At 35.6% G+C, this 20216-nt stretch overlaps 1 protein-coding gene across 2 annotated transcripts in view; it reads right to left on the minus strand.

Annotated features, from left to right (window-relative positions):
• The window catches only part of ZFHX4 (zinc finger homeobox 4), a 188689-nt gene that overhangs the window by 142251 nt on the left and 26222 nt on the right, over window positions 1-20216 (minus strand). For both annotated transcript variants that reach the window (XM_011937165.1, XM_011937166.1), the window contains one exon: window positions 19666-20168. In XM_011937165.1, coding sequence (XP_011792555.1) covers window positions 19666-20168 — 503 coding nt within the window. The remainder of the gene's footprint in view (window positions 1-19665; window positions 20169-20216) is intronic.

A 20216-nucleotide genomic window follows, 5' to 3' on the forward strand; every position in this document is an offset into this window, starting at 1 on the left:
TAATGCAAATCTATATAATTATGTTTTTGTTGAGATGACAAATAATTTACCTCTTCTTAAATGCATTTCTTTGACAGTACATCATCTTCTGTGAAAATATTATGAGGGTTGAAAAAGATGGAAGAAACAAACAAACAAACAAGAAGATGGCTGCAGCCCCAAAAGCTCTTTGTTTCCAGCAGAAAGAGGCTTCTTTTGGTGGCCTGAAGGTTAACATCCTCGTCTCACCACCCTCATCCCCTACCTGTCACTATGAGTAGATGTCACAATTCATGCACGCAGACAAACAGGCTGACCTGGCCAGTCAGCTTGACCTTGGATAGGCCTAAGATCAAATATGGTTATTAATATTGGGGACAGTCAAAATGTAATCTTCCAGACACTGGAGAACGGAGCTAGAAATTATGCAGTAGGCACTCCCTGTCAATCAGAAGCATCATGACACTAAGCATTAAAATGTTCATCTGGACCTGAGCAGGAATTAAGATAAACTTCTTTTTTTCTATTCTGTGAACGCTGTTGAGTGAAATTTGCTCAGGGCCTTTATATGCCCAACTTATCTGTCCTTACACTTTCAATTATTTTTGGACTCTCTGCTTTATGAGAGTTTTTATAAGGTAATCTATTTGCAGGCTAAAGCAGATATAATTGGAAAAATATTGCCCTTTCATAGTCAAGGAAGATATTTTACAAATGGGATGAAATACTTTTAATACTCTCATTGTAGTTCAATGTGCATATAATTTTAACCATGGGTTCTCATTCTCTATAATTGTTATTCCTTATAACTTTCTCTCAGAATATATCCATAATACGAGTTAAAAAAGGGAAATATAAAAAGTCATTTAAATGCCCAGGCAAATACAAAATGTGTAACAGTAATAAATGGATTATTATTTCAAACCACTACTAAAATGAAAACAGATATTTAATCTAATATTCCTTCCACAATTTATAATTTCATTTCCACATTCCCAAGTTATGGGCCTCTTGATAAGATGGTCATGTGTCTATTATGATTTGGACAAAATCTCTGACAAAAGAATACCAATATTTCCAACAAAAACATAGGTTTAAAATCAACAACTTTTTATTTAAGGACAGATCCAAAACAACACAAATAAAGAAAACAAACTTATTCAGTTCCTGGGAAGAACTTGTAGTCTGCATTACACATGTACATTTTAATAAAGCAGTAAAATCATTTTCTTTGAAAAAAAGATAGGCTCTTTTGATTTTTGTTGCCTGCAAATTTCCAAAAAAAAACCTTCTTTAAAAATGTATTAGGACTAATGTATCTTCATGAGACATTTTTGCATAATGAACCATTCGTTTGAGCTCTTTGTGAAGGTACACTCAAAGCCTTCACACCACTGGCACGAAGATTTTACAGGGTATGGAGAATTATGATACAACAAACTGCCCCACTCCTTCAACCTCCTGGTATTTCATGTCAGTTGCTTCCTCAAGCAACACAAATCTGTTAATGCTTTTTTTTTTTTTTTTTTTTTTTTTGAGACGGAGTCTTGCTCTGTTGCCCGGGCTGGAGTGCAGTGGCCAGATCTCAGCTCACTGCAAGCTCCAACTCCCGGGTTTACGCCATTCTCCTGCCTCAGCCTCCGGAGTAGCTGGGACTACAGGCGCCCGCCACCTCGCCCGGCTAGTTTTTTTGTATTTTTAGTAGAGACGGGGTTTCACCGTGTTAGCCAGGATGGTCTCGATCTCCTGACCTCGTGATCCGCCCGTCTCGGCCTCCCAAAGTGCTGGGATTACAGGCTTGAGCCACCGCGCCCGGCCTGTTAATGCTTTAATTTGTGACACTGCTAACTGGTATTAACAGATTATGCCAACGAAATGTCCCTGCAATTGTACTGGCACAAGAGGATGATATATTTGTCATAGCAGTGCAAAATGTTTTAGGTCACACAAACATATAATATTGTACTATGTGTTTTACTTAAACAAAACCTCAAAAAGGTTTATAGTACACTGATGTTTGCGCTTTGATCATTATCTTAAAATAACAAGGCAGGGCAAGAACCTTATGCCCTTCACTGATCTACATGTATCGACTGGTAATGATCAATAAATGATCAAACCTATCAAATTATCAGCAAAGTCTTGAAATAATTGGTTTGATTTTTTTAAACTAAATCACGCAGCTGTTTCATTAATCTAACTTTTTCACTCTGTGGGGAGGGGTCTTGATTTATTTATGTCTTTTGTGAAACATAAGCTGTATTGCCAATGGAACTCAGATACAGTTTGGCACAGGCATTTTATACTAGATTCATATTTTGAAGCATAGCTCTTGTGGCCAGTACAGAACCACTAGACTATTTCAACTTGATCTGCAGAAGTGGTAGTTCTTCATGAAATAGACAAAGATTCAGTTTTTAACTTACAAGTAGTTAAATACAATGACTTTTCAGAGTAAAGTATTACGATAATGTGCATTGTGTTGATCATAAGATTGTGTACATATTTATTTGCTTGTTTTTAGCACTGATTGTCAAGGTAGCTGCCAATGCATCTGTATTAGATATTGTATTTGGGAGAAAAGTGGGGGTTATCATTTAAAGAAAATTGTCAAATTATAGAACCTACAATACAGAGTTCCCTTTTACACACAGGATGAAGAGCTATACATACATATATACACACATCAATAACTGCACATACACATACCCCCATATACCTGTACACACACATTTATATCCAAATCTACAGAGCCAGAGAGAAAATATGTGCTGCTATGAAATGAAATTCCCAAAACAAACCTCAGAATCTGCCTTCCTAGAACAGCAAGGAAATGAAAAACTGAAGAATCATTACAGTGAGTTACAAATGAGCGTGTAACCCAGTAGGCCTGTGGAAGTTGGCTCTCCTGAGACCTATAAGATTCCTGTTTAGAAAATAGACTATATATCTGCTGCCTGGGGATATCTTCATGTACAAAGGAAGTGGATTTCTGCAACCATGATGAGGCAAAGCATGATTCCAAAAATTTACCAAAAAGATATTCCTACAACATTTGATACAGAAGCTTTGGGTATTTTAAACCAGGTTCTGGATTCGGAATATGGTTTCTTGGCCCAACAGTTCACTAAAGTGCCAGACCTTCAACTAAAGAATGGCTCTTTTGTACAGAAAGGGTTTCTTTGAAAAGGCTTGCCATTTTTCCTACTGCAATGAGATTTTTGTATATCAAAACATGTCAGACTCTTGTCCTAAGAGGCAAAACAATGTGAAAGACAGGGTAATACCATCAATGATTTACTTGGAAAGAGTGTGCAGCATCGGCAGACCCTAGAATAATCCTAGCCTGTCATAGGAGAGGATTCACAGAGAAGAGCAGGAGATACATTTTCTCTCTTCTGAAGATGAGAGGAACAGATGCTAATGGAGCTAAGATTATCATAATCATCATGTTCACCATCTTCTCTTGGAGCCTAAGATCTACAAGCAACCTTCAAAGTTTTCTAGTCCTCTGGTCCCCCAATTTGACTGATTATCACTATCATGACCTTGGAATCAGGATGTTATAAAACTTACAACAGGTTCATCTCCTTCAACCTTCGCTATTATATTCAGTACAGGTTTACCAACTGGATATACAGCCGTCTCTAGAATGCCTTTTCACATAATCCTTTCATGACTCCAAAAAGTTTGAAAATGTCTTTCTTTCTGATAAAAATCTCAGTGGTAAATGTTTTTGGGGGGTTTTGTTTTGTTTTGTTTTCTATACCTGATAGCGAATATCAGATAGAGTCCATTCATTTCAGCCCTGGCTACCTTTCTAACTGCTTCAATACATGATCCCATTCAAACTCTTCACTTTCCCCCAAGATTAGAGGAAGAGCTCCATGTATACAAATTGAAAGGTACTGATGACACAAATGTTCCACATCAAAAGTACAAATTATATTACCTATTTACAATAAGTAATCATTTCCTTGTTTAATAGGTGATTATATGTTGAATGCTTTACTGTCTCCTCCACTAAACCACAAACTCCCCCAGAGCAAAGCCTATGTCCATCTTGCTTGACAGCATATTCTTATTTCCTAGCATAGAGCCTGGGAGAGTGGGCACTCAATGAATGAATAAATGAAATGAGTAATCAAATTAAAAAAAAAAAAGCAAGGGAATTAAGAGATATTTAGTTATTTTTCTCTATATAATTTTTACTCTACTTCCTGTTTATAAGAAAAACAAATAAACATATATTATTCATGGATTAAACAAAACAATGGAAAACTAGCAACATGATATATGTAACTACATCCATAATTTAAGATGAGATACGGGTTAAAGCTCAGCATAATTTCATCTCTAAGAACAACAGAAGTGATTAAGTTTGGACTAGATCTCAAAGAGCATTATGTGAATGCTAATCTTCTAATTCTAATGGTAAGTCAGAGCCCATTTTATAGATGAAAAAATTGTTGTATCATCCCAAAGGCAAAAGGAAAGTAATGCCAGATACAGAAACTTTACACATTCATTTTTCAGCTGTGAGCATCACTTACTACTGCTCATTTGCAAATTCTCACTTGACTGACTTGAAAACTGGTATTTAAAAGTATAATACACAGTTCCTTTTCTGTGGGAAAACTTCTAAGAAAGAATGTATATTGAAGTTAAAGCATAAAAGAAAACACAAATAGTTATTTTCTATGAGCTATATTCACTGCTTTTCAAGTTGATGAGTATAGCTACATTCCTCTTCAAAGCAAATTTCAATTGAAGGCCAATTGGTAAGATAAAGTTAAGGATGGCTTTTCAGGAATGACAAGTCCTAGATATAACAGTGTAACCAAGTACACTTACAGAAATTTAAAAATAAAGTGCCTTACCAATAATAAAAAAGCAGAAGTTATCTCCTAGTACAAAACGCAGCGCCAATAGAGTGGATGTACTGACAAGACATGAGTAACATTTTCCACACGTAAGGAAAGCATTCATCTCAGAATCCTTTTTTTTTTTTTTTTTTCGAAGCTATCTTTGAATCTCAATTAAGATCTACAGAACTCAGTGGAGTATTTTTTCTCCATTTACTAATATATTAACTAAGGTACAGAAATGCTTGCAAAAAATAAAAATAAAAAACACAAAAAGTGAGTCAGTTGGACACCTTAAGATAGAAAATGCCTAACCTTGTTTTAAACTTTTCTTGAGTTACAAGAGATAAAGGCAGGTGTTTGTGCATATTTTCCACTCTTTCTCTGAGACATTCCCTTATTCCCTCCCACCATGTTCCATCCCCAGTATGTTAATAACGGGAGGATATCAAACATTGATACCCACCTCATTAAAGCTTATTAAGCTCATCAAGTGTTCATAGACATAAATACTGAAATAGGCAGTCCATCTTTCAGTTTCACTGTGGCACAGACTCAAGAAAGCTGATGCCGAGACTCTTTTAGCGTGTGATGTAGTATAGGAGCTTATCATGTTTTCTTGCATAATTTCCCCTTAACTCATTTTAATGGTAAAATAGAAAGAAAAAGTTACACAATGATAATGTTCTGACAATAGGAATATTGGCAGCCCTTGCCTGATCTCATCATACTCAGGTCAATGAGCCACATGAAGATCTCCAGAAACTGAAAACTTCAAGAAACATTAGTAACGGTTTGAAACAAATAAGATTAGGCCTGAAATAGCTATATATAAAATAGTAAGACTTTTTACATCAATTATTACATCAGATATGAGAAAGAGGCATATTCATACTCTTATACTCATAAAAAGAAAAAAAATCCTGTCCGTTAGCAAGAAAAGTACCATGAAATATTTTGGTTCATCCATATACTCACTATTATGAGAACATAAAAGTCACAAACATCACATAGGTGGAGAGGTGGTGGCGAAAGAGAGAGAAGACTCCAATTATACTGTTACTGTACATTATTTTTCAACAATGTGACAACACCTTCACTGGTATGGAAACACAGAGACACTCTATCAAAGTTCTACAAAGTAGAAATCTAATTTTTCCCCAAATACTGCAAGAAATCTAAATATTAATTCTCTAAATGATACAAAGAATTAAACACTACAAAAATGTGTTATATAAAGCACTAAAAATGTCCTCACAAACTTCTGGAATTCAGGAAAGCTGTGAACAAGGACAACTTATAAGAAAAGATAAAGCACAGAGAAAAAGTATAAGGTTATTTGCTTCTTAAAACTGGTGAACTTCTTGAGGACAGGAAGAAGCTCTCCAGTTTTTCCCTTTGTGTCTGTCTCATTTGCCTTGGGGCCCAGAACAGGGTGTTTTTAATCAATGAGGATAAATAAGCCTCTCTGTGTTACTAGAACATCAAACAAAATATACTTCAGTCGATTTAAGCTGTCATAAATGTACCAATTTTTTCATTCCTATAAATACGGCGAATACAATTTGTAGGTGTTTTTCAAAGAACATAGTATGAATCAAATAAATGATTCACATTCAGACTTTATAAAGAACTAAAGCCTATATACTGTTATGAGTGATTTTTCTAATTTACCAGCCCTCACTTCTTCTTCAAAAGATTCTAAATCTTTACCTTTCTCATCATTCATTCTTTTCTTCCTGCCTCAGGGGATACATGTCCTCCTCAAAGACCAACTATTACAGTTGCACCTGTATTCCCATCTCCTCTGCCACAAACAGGGCCTTCCCTTCCAGGTATCCCCTCTCGAGGCAGTATCTTCACTGTAATAAGGTGTCCTATTTAACAACGTGGGTGCTGGAACCAGACAGTCTGAGTTCAAGTCCTGACTCAGCTATCACTGTTACTACTAGCTATGTGACCTTATATAAATTAAGATTTCCTTGTCTTAGTTTTCTCATCTTCAAAATGGGCATAATAATAGTAGCTAATCTAACAGGATTGCTGTGAGAATTAAATAATTATATATATTTAAAGAACTTAGGATATTATCATGACACCAAATAAGTGCTCAACTTATGCTACTATCAATTTTCTTAACTGAGCTAGTTAGCCAGAGAAGAACAGAAGATGGATAAGAGACATTGAGAGAATGATAAAAATGTGAAGTATTCTTTAAAGGACAGGGGAGAAGGAACAAACCAGGCAAAAATTAAGAACAGATGACAGTAATGTGAATCTAGTTAATATTATTGACTGTCAATTCAGTTGTTTCACGGCTAGGTATATACCCCAAGAGAAAAGAAAGCATATGTCCACACAAAACCTTGTATACGAATGTTCATAGCATCATTTTCCATAGTGGACAACAAGTGGAAACGACCCAAATATCCAACAATTGATGGAGTATAAATAAAATGTACTATACCTATGCAATGGAAATTTGGTAACTAAAAGGAATGAAGTGCTGATACATGCTACCGCACAGATGAACCTTAAAAACATTATGCTAAGTGAAAGAAGCTAGTCACAAAGGACCCCATATACTATGATTCTATCTATATGAAATGTCCAGAACAGGCAAATCTATAGAGACAGAAAGCAATTAGTGATTGCCTAGGGCCGGGGGAGGGAGGATTGGGGATAAGGGTGGGAAGCTAAAACGGTACAGGATTTCTTCTTGGGATGATGAAAATATTCTAAAATCAATTGTGGTGATGGCTACATAATTCTGTACAAATTATAAAAATCATTGAATTGTATCCTTTAAATGGATTAGTTGAATGGCATATGAATTATATCTCAATAGAGTTGTTGCAAATAGAAAAATGAAGTGGAGATAAAAGCAGAAGACAATGGTCTCAAGATTTACTGCACTGTCAACATGGTAGATTTTGTAGCGTATCACTTTAGTCCTTTCTCTTTCTAATGCAGAACTGCTTTCTTAAAACTTTCAGTCATATTTTTATGTAGAACTGCAAACTTCAGTATTGGGATTGCTGTCTTATTGCATCATTTCCCCACTATGGACATCTGACAGTTGGTCCATTTAAGAAGGTACTTTTTTGGGTTACCTAATACTCTGAATTTCAAGGATGTCTCTAAGTCTAAGAATCTTGTGGTATCTATTATGCCTTTAAGATCAAATAAAAGAGCAGAGTGTTAATTAGGTAGACATTACTTTCAGAAGCACTTTACTTTTAAAATATTCTTTTAAAAACAGTTAGTGCTAAAGCCTTTGCAAAGCATGTCTACTCCAAGGTTGGGAGTAGGACCTGCCTTTTGTAGGAAAAAAAAAAAAAAATACAGGCTTACTGTGCTCCCACAGTTAGCAAGGCTATTTGCTTTTTGGAGAAGCTATCACTTTTAGCAAATCATATCCTGTTCTCTGATCCTTTGATTAGTCATGTGTACATACAGAACTGATTTCAGTGCTTCTTGACGAGTCTTGCACAACATCATCAAAGGTTTATTATCTCTAGGAACTGAGCACACTTACAATGGGCAGGAAGAGATTTCTGTGATCTACTTTAAAATAAAATACAGGGCATTAATGATTAACCCGTAATCTTCATCAATTTTAATACATTTTTATATATTCTATTCTCATTCTTCTCTCTCTCCCTCTCTCTTACACACACACACACACACACACACACACACACACACAATTCATTCCAAGGAAGTTTGGACAAAAAAAATACAATAAGTCTCCTTGGATATAGATGGAAAACATCATTGAGGTACTGGCATTTGGCCTTTTTTTATCACTTAACACAAGAGATCTGAATAGATCCATGTTCTACATTCACTGAAAGAATTAAATTGTTCACTTTTTGGAAAAGTGTGTGTGTTTGTGTGTAATCAATTTCAATGTACTTCTTCTTAATCAATGATTTGCCAAGAAATTATCAAGCTGCTGTAATTAAGGGGGTAGCCATAATTGAGTGACCTGGTACACGGAACAGAAACTTACCACTAAACATTATACCAGACATTTAAAGCATATGTCTAAGGAAATGTGGAAAAAAAAGTGAGCAATAGGATAATCAGGAAAAGCTTGTCTCATTTTGTGACTTAAAGAGAGTAAGTACCTCTACCTTCGTGTTAAGAATTGATGCTCTAAAAATTAAACAGCTCTTCAAAAATCTCATTTTAGTTTTTCTAATATTTACAGAATTAAGAGAGCCAAGACTATTTTCCTCTGAAAAAAAAAAAAAGTTATCTGTAAATTCCCCTTGCACCTATTTTTAAGGAATTCAGTTATGAAACTGGGGAGTATCTTCTCAGGAAATACTCATCATGGAAAAATTTGGTACTTCTATTCCATCCAAATGTGTGGGTTTTTTGAATTACCTACTTTTCTAATAAAAATCAAAAACCAAAAAATAATACACCAGAATTTGCCTTTAGACACATTACTTCTCAAAAGATATCACAGGGTTTCTGTTTCAAGAATAGCGATATTTGGTTTCACAGAGTAAACGAGAGAGAATTTTCTCCCTTTATCTTATGATGTAAATTCATTAAATAAAATAAATTCTAAAAGGCAAATTCTGGTTTTATATAATTCCCAGTTTAGCATGTCCGTCTTTTTCAAAAAATAAAAAACACTATTTGGTTTAACAATTGAGAATTATTTTCCTCCTTCTCCATTACTGATATCGTCTACATAGTTACTCAGTAGTAAGTGCCGAATATATGTTGAGTTGAAAGGAGATGTCTTATAAATTGACTCTCCTTCAGAGGTGTTGGCGATTAGACTTGCTACCTGATTTTTTGCAATTGAACAATGAATGATTTTAGACCCTAAGGATATATGCTAGTGCTATTCTCAGTCCTGCCAAACGAATAGTTAGAAATATTTTAAGTCTTTTAAAAATACTGCACACTACAGTTACCAAAATATTCTCACAGGCTGGATGCAGTGGCACATGCCTGTGATCCCAGCACCATGGGAGGCTGAGGGGGTGGATCGCTTGAGCCCAGGAGTTCGAGACGTGCCTGGGCAACATGGCAAAACCTCGTTTCTCAAAAACCACAAAAATTAACCCAAGGTGGTGGCACCTGCCTGTAATCTTAGCTACTTGGGAGTCTGAGGTAGGAGAATCACTTGAGCCCAGGAGGTCAAGGCTGCAGTGAGCAGTGATCATGCTGCCGAACTCTAGCCTGGGCGACAGAGCAAGACCCTATCTCAAGAAAAAAAAAAAAAAAAAAAAAAATACTGACATGCTTTAAATACACCAGCCGTAGTTATTGAAAGTTTCCATGCAGTTAACGATTCTGTGATGCCAAGCTATGACTATTCTTACTTTCCAGTAAATGAACATTTCCTTAATAGATGTGGTCAACTGCAGCAATGTCAGTGACTGACAGTTTTCTGCAAGATCAGGTAGCCAGATTCGGGGAGGTGAGATTTCTCCAAGCATCTCTAAGTCCAGTTAATCTAAGTAGCTCTGTCAAGACTTTGGGCTTTACCTTGAAATCATTAGCAGAATTTTCAGGAGGGGAGAGGAAAGGAGTGTATTATCAACATATGATGGAGAGAGAATCCCTCAAGTCTTGTAACTAAAATGGATCAAAGTAAGATGTAAAAGATAAAATTAAGATAATAATAATAATTCAAAACAAGATTTTTTTTTTTAAATCATAAGAAGTAGCAAGTGAATACAACTTCCTCCAGTAGTGGTAAGGAAACCAGGAGAGGGAGAAAGAGACTCAGGTTCTAGGCAGTGAGTAGATTGTGCTTTAGTTGTTCTTGTGTGGTAAATTAAATGCTTAGGGAGGCACATTCCCTCTTTCAGGTCAGCAGGGTACCATTTAGTACATTACTGCTGAGGTACCCTGGTGACCTGAATGAATTAATGCAGCTTCCAAAGGTGCTTAACTTGCAAGCACTGAGAGCTCAGGCACTAGAAGTGATAAATATTCTATTAGTCCTTTCTATTTAATATACCAAATACCCAAACATGCCAGTAAAAAGAAGACTTTTAAAGTGAAAAATCTCTGTCATTGCAGGACACACAGCAGCTAATAATTTTAACAACAGTTTCCCCTTCCTGTTCATCGATGACCCAGTGGGTTGAAGTTCATCATCTCAGTAGACTGCATTCACGTGCACAAACCTACCAGCCAGCTCTTACTGCATCGGCAATACCTTTAAGAAAATCTGCTAGCTTGAAGAAGTGAAAGTGGGCTACTTTCCCATAACCTGTTTTTCCTATCCTCAAATATAGAAGTTTTCTTAATTAAAAAGCTTTTTAATATGGGCTAAGGGCATGAGCTGAAAAGAGGCCAAGGTTAGAATTCCAGCTCAACCTCTTACTATCTGTAAGGACTCAAGCCAGGTGTTTTTCTCTGAATCTGTTTCCTCATATGTCAGAATATAATAATAGCATATAGCTGTTACAAAAAGTACGTGAAGTAATGTACATAAAGAATTTAACTTACATGATTATTGTCACTGTATCTTCTCTCCAAAAAGATAATGCCATTGTAAAAGGGAAAAAATAAGTAAGTCAATTATCAATATAGTTTCACTGTTGACAGATTATCTGGCATCAGGAGGGATTTTTTTGGAAAATTCCTCTGAATAGCCCGTAAATTATATATAGACAGTAAATTGCCAACTATATCGATAAATGAGGCTCTTCTTACAACAGGACATGTAATCATAGACTACAAATCATTATTTTAAAGCTTTAAAAGCTTTCCTCCCAAACTGGAGTTAACTGTCACAGTTAGATTTATCAATGGATCATTTCTTCCCACACTCAGCCCTGTATTCCAATAATTTTATTAGCAGATATGCAGGAACAAATAGTTCTTCAACCATAACCTTTCTCTGCACTACTCCTTAAAAATTGCTTGATGGACAGAGTCCTAACACTAACTCTTTAAGCAACAGGAGAGAGAAATGTATATTTTATGCTAGTACTTCCAATGAAATAAAGTCTATAGGAAATTCTAAGTCAAAAGAATATGGTCTCCGTACACTTTTATATTTACGTATGCACATTTAATGTATTAAGTTCAAGATTACAAAATTTCCTTAAAGATAAGGAAAATAAAATGTTAATAAAATGATGTAAAACCAAGTGAAATAAAATGCGGTCACAACAACAACTGTTATTATCTGTGATAATAACACTGTAACTGGTCATTACAATAATGTATCTTTAAGCAGCACTCTCATTGACCTTATTGTAGGTTGAATTTACAGAGGTTTCCCAAGAGTTATACTACATTTTTATCCTGGTTATTTAAAGGGGCGGATAGTAGTTGTAATTAGATACATTTTGCATTTTTTTTTTTTTTTTTGAGACAAAGTCTTGTTCTGTTGCAGAGGCTGGAGTGCAGTGGTGCAATCTCGGCTCACTGCAACCTCTGCCTCCCAGGTTCAAGCAATTCTCCTGCCTCAGCCTCCCGAGTAGCTGGGACTAAAAGCGTGCACCACCACACCTGGTTAATTTTTATATTTTTAGTAGAGTCAGGGTTTCATCATGCTGGACAGGCTGGTCTCAAACTTCTGACCTCATGATCCAACTGTCTCAGCCTCTCAAAGTGCTGGTATTACAGTCGTGATCCACCGCGCCTGGCCTGCATTCTTTATTATGTAGTTTTCTTCTTCATATTCTAGGAGATGCACTAGTAGCATCATCCTCATGTTTGAAAACTACATATATGTCCAACTAGTAGAAAAGCTCTATCCTGCCCTCAAGTTCCCACTATAATCCTTATCTAATCAACTGATCAATGAAGTCTTGCTATGCAATAGGGCAATAAGAATAAGCGAAGATACAGAAGTGACATTATACTACATCTACTGGTGACTCAAAAGACCACTCACAGGCAGCCCTTTGACTAAACATTGCTGAAAAAAAAATGCATGGAAACTTTTGATAACTAGGTCCATAGATTTAACTCTGAACAACTTTAATGTCCCCGACATCTAATCACCAAATCTAACCCATTATATTGGTGAGCAGAATGAGTCAGGAAGTATCACCTTAGAAAACTCTTTGTCTCTGAGCAGCACTTAGAAAGGTGGCTTATATTCCATCACGTCAATGGGACACAGACACCATATCAGACACTTCAAAACCTTTCACATAGTAAGTGTTCAATAAGTGCTTCTATATTTACCAGAAGTAAAAATTGAGATATTGTTTTTGTATTCTGCAAACAGAATGGGGCCTTTGTGCCTGTTATACTAATTGCCATCCTCTTGGGTTATAGAATCTGTGAAGGTGTTTCCTCATGGTTATTGGTGGCTGTGCCTTCATGCCTGTCCTTCACTTTTCGAACAAATCACATCCTCCTATACACTTTCCCGGAATAGGCTGATAATTTGGGGGGCAGGAAGAAAGCACCTTTTAAGGCTTGATTTATCTGAATAATGAACAAATCTCCACATCTAATTGAACTCAACCTGAGTAGAGATTCAGACTCAAGACAAACTTCGTAAAAACATTTCCAGCAAAGCTCAGGAAGGCCAGATGTTCTGGAAGCAGAATCACGGTCATTATACACACGCCAGCTCCTCCTCACTCCACCCAGGGCCAAGACCCTTTCAGCAGTGTGAGGACTGCTTAACGTATGACTTTGACTGCATTATGTCATGGCATCCCAGCACCCACTTGAACATTTCAGCAATTTTAAACAAGCTCCATTGATGGGGACTATTACATTTAAGCCACAGAAACACACAGGGAGAGCACATTAATTATGAGAGAACACCTTTGTCTGCATTACCTAAATGACCTCAGGGTGGGTGATAAATGAGCAACTTAGCACTTTTGATTAAATCATACCTGCACTTCACATGAAATAGAATGAACACAAGTTACACAAAAAATGAAATGTGAATCGTAAAGTATGAGTTGACATGAATAGGGGAGCCAAATTGTTGACTCTGTTTCTGAGGTATGGTGTGTTGGTGGTGGTGGTGGTGGCAGTGGTGCGTGGTGGTGGTGGTGGTGGTGTGTGTGTGTGTGTTCAGGAGTAAATGAAGAAAGCTCTTAAGGAGGGCCACTGCCCTACCTAACCCCAGTCGCTGACATAATCACTCCATTCCACACAAACATTAGAAATTCCTCCAGTTCAGGCAGTTCCTTTTTAAAAAATGCATGCTGAAAAAGACTTCTAAGTCAATTACACCTTTGGATGCACGACTCTGCTTTTATAAAAAGGCTTCATTCCCCTTAATTAAAGGAACGCCAGTTTTCTGTGGGGAATTAGGTAATCTTGCAACATGGAATATTTCCATGAAGAGAAGACCTAGGTGGGGTAAAGTAGTAAGGATTTCAGGAAAACAGAAAAGAGCATAACAGTATATTCCTGATGTGTAGGCAGACGGTGGCATTGGTTAAGAAAAGACACACAGAAAATAGAGTAGGAGGGTTCTAATGACACACTTCACTTTCTTTAAATTTTGTCTGGGCTTGATAACAATCTCACACAATAAAAATCATTTTATCTATCCTGACATGGATGTAGTAAGTTGCTAATGCCTGGTCTAAGTCAATCTTCCTAGGGATTGATATCTATCTATCTATCTATCTATCTATCTATCTATCTATCTATCTATCTTTCTATCTCTCTCTCTGTCCTTCGATTGACAGATTTTTGGTCATTTTTCTTTTCTGGTATGGTACAAAGAAGGTTCTCAGCTCACAATGTAATATATTACTAGACATGTGAATGCAGTGAGAAAGCCCATATTTGTGCCGAAGTAGCCATGTTATAACACATAGCTGTGCTTCAGCAAAAGTCAAGCTTAAAAACAGAAGTAGATGTAGTTGATACAGCTGGCCAATTGCATTTGTTCTGAAAACACCAGTGATTTATTAGTTGCTATTAGCAAACCAACTCCTCTTTATTTAATACATGTATTTAATAATTATAAGCATTATGCAAGTATGTACTATTCTACTACAGAAACTGTTTTTTTCAATCTCTGCCCTATTTATATGAGAATACAATAGAATAATTTGAATTGTGATTAGTTTTTTCCAAAACAAATCCTGCAACTGGAATTAAATTTCACACTGCATTTCAACCTTGAAATGAACATAAATCCGAAACTAATACAAAAGTGCAAAAATTTCCATATTCAGGTTAATGTTTAGTAACAGAAAAGAATAACTTTTTGTTTATCTCTGAAAACAGCTTTCTTCATCTAAACAAATGACTAGAATAAGATTAAGAAAAACTTGTTTTGGTTTCTTAGATACACACACATATTCCAATTTCTTTTCACACAATGACTTTTATGTAAATGTGTTCCACACAATCTCCTGACCTCCTTTACCATCACACCGGGACAATGACAGTTCAATAATTGAAATGGTACATATCTGGTATATTTGATTTTAAATTGCAAAGTTGGACTCAGGCCTATTGAAATGAAAATACCTGTGACTCTTCGTTAATTCCAAACTGATTGGGCTATTATTTCCTACTAAGAAAAAAAAAAAGCACAAAAAGGTAGGTGAACCTAATTATTCCATTTTTTAAATTTTCTTTACACATACTGTTCCCAATATGTCTCCTTGCATTCTCCTCTGTGGGCATCCCCAACACCTTGATTTTAGTTTTTAACCAGGATTCCTTAATCCATAACATGGATAATGAGAAAAACCCAAAAATGTTCCATGGGGGAATGTTACACTAAAAGTTACCTAGGACTAAATCCCAAGTGTGTTCCTTTGCTCACCATGGAGACAGGCAATTTGTTCACTGCTTTCAGTCAATTTGAAATCCAAATATGAAAAAGGCATTATGGAATTCAGACAGACTACTCTGCTTCACTACTAGCAGACGCAGGAAGGAAAAAAAAGGTAGTATAATTAAGGCTTTGACTTTGAACAAGCAAAGCTGTGAACACCTCACTTATAAATACATATAATATTAAAAGAGCAGCCCAAGTAAAGATGCAGCAAGAGTATTTCTAAGTCCTGTACCGAATGGTGGTTAGACCAATCAGCTGGCCAGACAAGTCTTGGCCATACTGAGCCAAGAACAAACTAAACTGTAATTCTGGAATATTGCCGGTTTCATTTGTTCTTCCTCAATTTGAACGTGTAGTGCTCTGTGGTTTTCATTATATCTTTTTACTAGACTCTTTAGAAAAAGTTGGAGATAATTTAAGGGGTAGACAAAATTACATTGCATTTTTTAAAAATAAAGGCTGGAAGTAAAGGAGTTTCTTTAATTTGTTCCTTAGTTTATTTGTTAATCCATCACTCATTCTACAAATATTTATTGAGAACCAATTATTTTATCAATTGACTAAAATTTGTAAAGAATAGAAACATATGAAATTAGAAGAATATAATTAAATCAAATAAATGGGCTAGCTGAAAAACCACTGTTTTATACACACACACATATATTCACCTTGCAAGATTGACTGTAGCTAGCTACATATTTTGTATTTATTAATCTCACTTTGAATACATATTCAAACATTAAAAGTAAAGATTATGAGCAATCTTCAGTTTCATTTTATTGTTTTATTTTCCTAGAGCAATTTTGTTTCATCAGTCAAATTTCTGGAGGAAAAGTCCAAATTTAATAGTGCTTAACACTTCAGAGAATCTCACTTGAAAACACGAGTAAGATTTTCTTAACAGTAACAAAATTGCTTTTAAAAAATTTCTAAGGAAAATAATGCTGCCAAAAATGAATATAGCTTTGTTTGTTTTTGAAGTCATCATTAGCAATAGGCATAAAGGTATTCTCTTTTTGAGTCCATATGGAAAGATCATCAACACATTCTGCCTCTGGATTCTTTGCCAAAATACCATAACCCACAAGCCTTCTACCTTAAACATAAAAGGAAAGGTGTTGTTCTGGTCAAATAAAGATATAATTTTTACTAGCACACATCTAATGTTAAAGCTGCCTAAATCCTGCCAAATACATTAAAACGACATCTGTAAAACAGATTTTCATTACATTGATCAGTTTCAAGTCAAGCAGCTAGGCAGATGATGCTTTTAAGCTAACCTTAACCTTTAACTTTTAACCTCCTTAACCTAGAAGAAGGACACACTTTTAGGTAACGCTGCTTCAGTTTGACAATGCAGGAGGTAAAGTGGCCTATTCAAATTGAAATGACACATCACCACATTTAGTGTTATGAATCAATATGTTGTCAATAACAAGACAAGCTGTTTTCTTGCAGCTCTGTATTTGTCTTATAACTGCTACTTGTCACTACCCCTTCATGTTTAAATAATTCATGATGCAAAATGATGTAAATTAAACTCCTAATGAAAATGAATTTTATAGAGGAGATTACTGTCTAGTCATTAACTCTGAAACTATTTTAATTCTAATTTTAATATTTTAGCCATCATTTCTTTTTCCAGGCTCAGGCCAATTTGTTAGTTTCTCATTTAAAAGCAATTAATGTTACTTATGAACCACTTTTATTTTGCCAACACAAGCGAACCAAGCTTGCTAATATCCTCATTACTGCACTTGAAAATCCTCTATGATTCACACAGTTTCTGAAATCACTTTAGAAGTGGAATCCTCAACACAATGCTACTTGGAGTATTTTTCCAGTTACTACTAGAAATAATGAATGCTTCTTGAAAGAAAATGCAAAAGAATTGTCTAATTGTTCAATTGTCTAATACCAAGTCTCAATAGCTCAAATATTTATCTCTTCAATCTTCCATTAATTCAAGATACATTTGTTCAAAGTTTGTTTGCTGATCATATTTAAACATTACACTGAATAAGAATATTTAGATATTTAAGAGATAAGCAACTAAAGAAGAGTAAATTTTTATATGATTTATAAGATTTTTAAGGAAAGAGCACACCTTTTGGTTGTGAGATCTGAAGCTCTCTCTGCTTTAAGGCCCTCTTTATACTTATGCTTTTATCTTAATTGATTGCTACAGATTCAAAGACAACATCCAACTCTCCATGAAAAGGAACTTCAAGAGTAACTGCAGCACCAAGCAAATTGCCCTGAAGAGAATGAGGTGGCCAATCCCTGCTTATGGAATGAATGGATAAACTTCACATACACACACACACACATACACACACGCATACATACATTTAAATTATCATCAAGCAGTCAGATTAAATGTTTTCTGAAAAAGTAAACAATAACACCCTACCTTCCTTTAGGTTCCCACAAAAGATTAAAAAATAGAAAATTTATACATCTATATCTTCTATTCACAACATGTTAATTTAAAGTGTTAGAGGAGCTGCATGAATATAAACACAGTTCATGAATATTCTATATAGCTCCCAGGCTCTAAATCTATTATTTATACAAACTTAATGTTTGTTTTTCTCTCCTAGGTATTCTAAAAGTTTTAATAGGTCAGGTATCAACAGAAAAAAAAGTAGACAATTGAACAGTTGTCAACTGTTGCTGCAAAACCTATGAATTATAATACAATTAATTCTTTATATTATATTTTCGATACTGTCAACTTAGAAGCTTTCCATCTCACATTAGGGCCTGCACTCCCTTCAAACTCTGGAACGTAACCCAAATCTAATGCTTTCATTATTGATCCACAGAGTGCCAATATCACATGAACAGTGTTACAAATTCTCACACTGAGTCATTAGGATTTTATGCACAGTACATTTATCTAGAATTTGAACTCCAAGAAACAACCCAAACACATAGTACTAGACCAATCCAAATAAATAATTCCTTCACTTAATCAAAATAGCCACAATCTGCTCTTTTTGTGTGTGGTTATAACTTTAAATAGTGTTAGAACAGTCATAGGTTTGATAATCACTGGTTGACTCCTGATAGTATAGTTATCACTGATTTCTAGTATAAATCAATAGATAACACTTGCAAAATGGATTTTGTAATCATATTTAGAGCTTGTTACAATGACTAATGGTTTGCAGTATTTTCTGAATTTTAATATCCTCTAGACAAAAAGAAGTTTTTAATAAGTTACCAAGTTATTCATCATAGTAATGAATGTGTTATATTTGTACATGAACCAAGACAATCAAGACAATCCAGTGAACAAACTGCAGAAAATAAATTAATCAGTAATTAGGGTTTAGAGAAAGTCAAGACAAGTTCTGTAATAAATGGTGTTCATCACTTGCATGTATTCATTACATCTGCATAGTTTTCCAAGTAAAGATAAAAGTATATTTACCATTATATAAAGCATTGTGTAAATAAGCATATTTATCTATACCACACTCATTTAGGGTAAACATATTGATAGTTAGGAAGGCAGTCATGCAAAATAACAACAGAGTTTACTTTTAGAGACTTTCAAGGATGCTAAGGGATAGTGTGTTTACTCAGTACTACTGAACACACACAGGAAAATAAACATCATGTTTGGAGCATCCTTGTTTGTCACCAAACTAAAGATTATGCATTCACAAGGTTGGGCACTGATTTTGTCTTCTGCTCCCTGTAACCATTTGCATTTAGCCAAGAGTGGTGCTAGGTTCAAAAAAAAAAAAAAATCAATAGGTTTAAAAAATATTATTTTATATATTGTACTACCCCCAACATTCTTTTATATTGGGGAAACCAGTGAAGAAATCAAAGCCACTGAGACAGGTGTAAATGAGACATAGGGTAAAAGTTTATAAATAAAGCCTGTGATTCCATATATTAATCAGAAACTGTGCACCTTGCCCTTTGATGCTTTTTCTCTTTTTTTTTCTTAATTTGGAGACTTGTGCTCCAAGCTCTGAAAGAGTTAATTTCCTTTTCTACTCTGTGCCAACGGAAATGGATGTCACTGCTTACCTTGTAGAGCTTCAGGGCCGCCTCGTGCCTGTGATTGGTGGTATGCAAGCGTAATTTATCCACACTGTTGGTGTAATAGTCACAGGCGTTACATTTTAGGTGAACAGGGTTGCCAATGGCAATACACTTCAACCTCCACTCATTGCTTTTGCCCCCTTCTTTAATGTGAGCCACCAGTTGATATTTCTGCATATGTTTATCCGTCTTGCAGTGTAGCTGGAAGTTGGCTTTGAGCTGAGTGTTGTAGTTGCAGAGCTTGCACTGGTAGATATCTCCAATTACTGCCCTCCATTCCTCTTCAGGGAGAGAGCGCTCACTGCTCACATGTACATTTAGGGCCTCCAGGCTGTCAGAGGTGAATTTGTTGCAAACAGCACACTGGAATAGCTTCAGCGCTGGGTCACTGATATAAGGTGACAGCTCTCCTGCAGTAAGGAGGGACAGGTCATCACCCATTAGCTGACCACTGGCAAGCCGGATTTCAGGCGGCAGCTCATTATTTACTACAGGAAAAAAAAATTAAAAGGAAAAATAGAGACTAGAAAACACAG

This window comes from Colobus angolensis, unplaced genomic scaffold (genome assembly GCF_000951035.1).
Source record: "Colobus angolensis palliatus isolate OR3802 unplaced genomic scaffold, Cang.pa_1.0 Scaffold16, whole genome shotgun sequence".
Classification (NCBI taxonomy): domain Eukaryota; kingdom Metazoa; phylum Chordata; class Mammalia; order Primates; family Cercopithecidae; genus Colobus; species Colobus angolensis.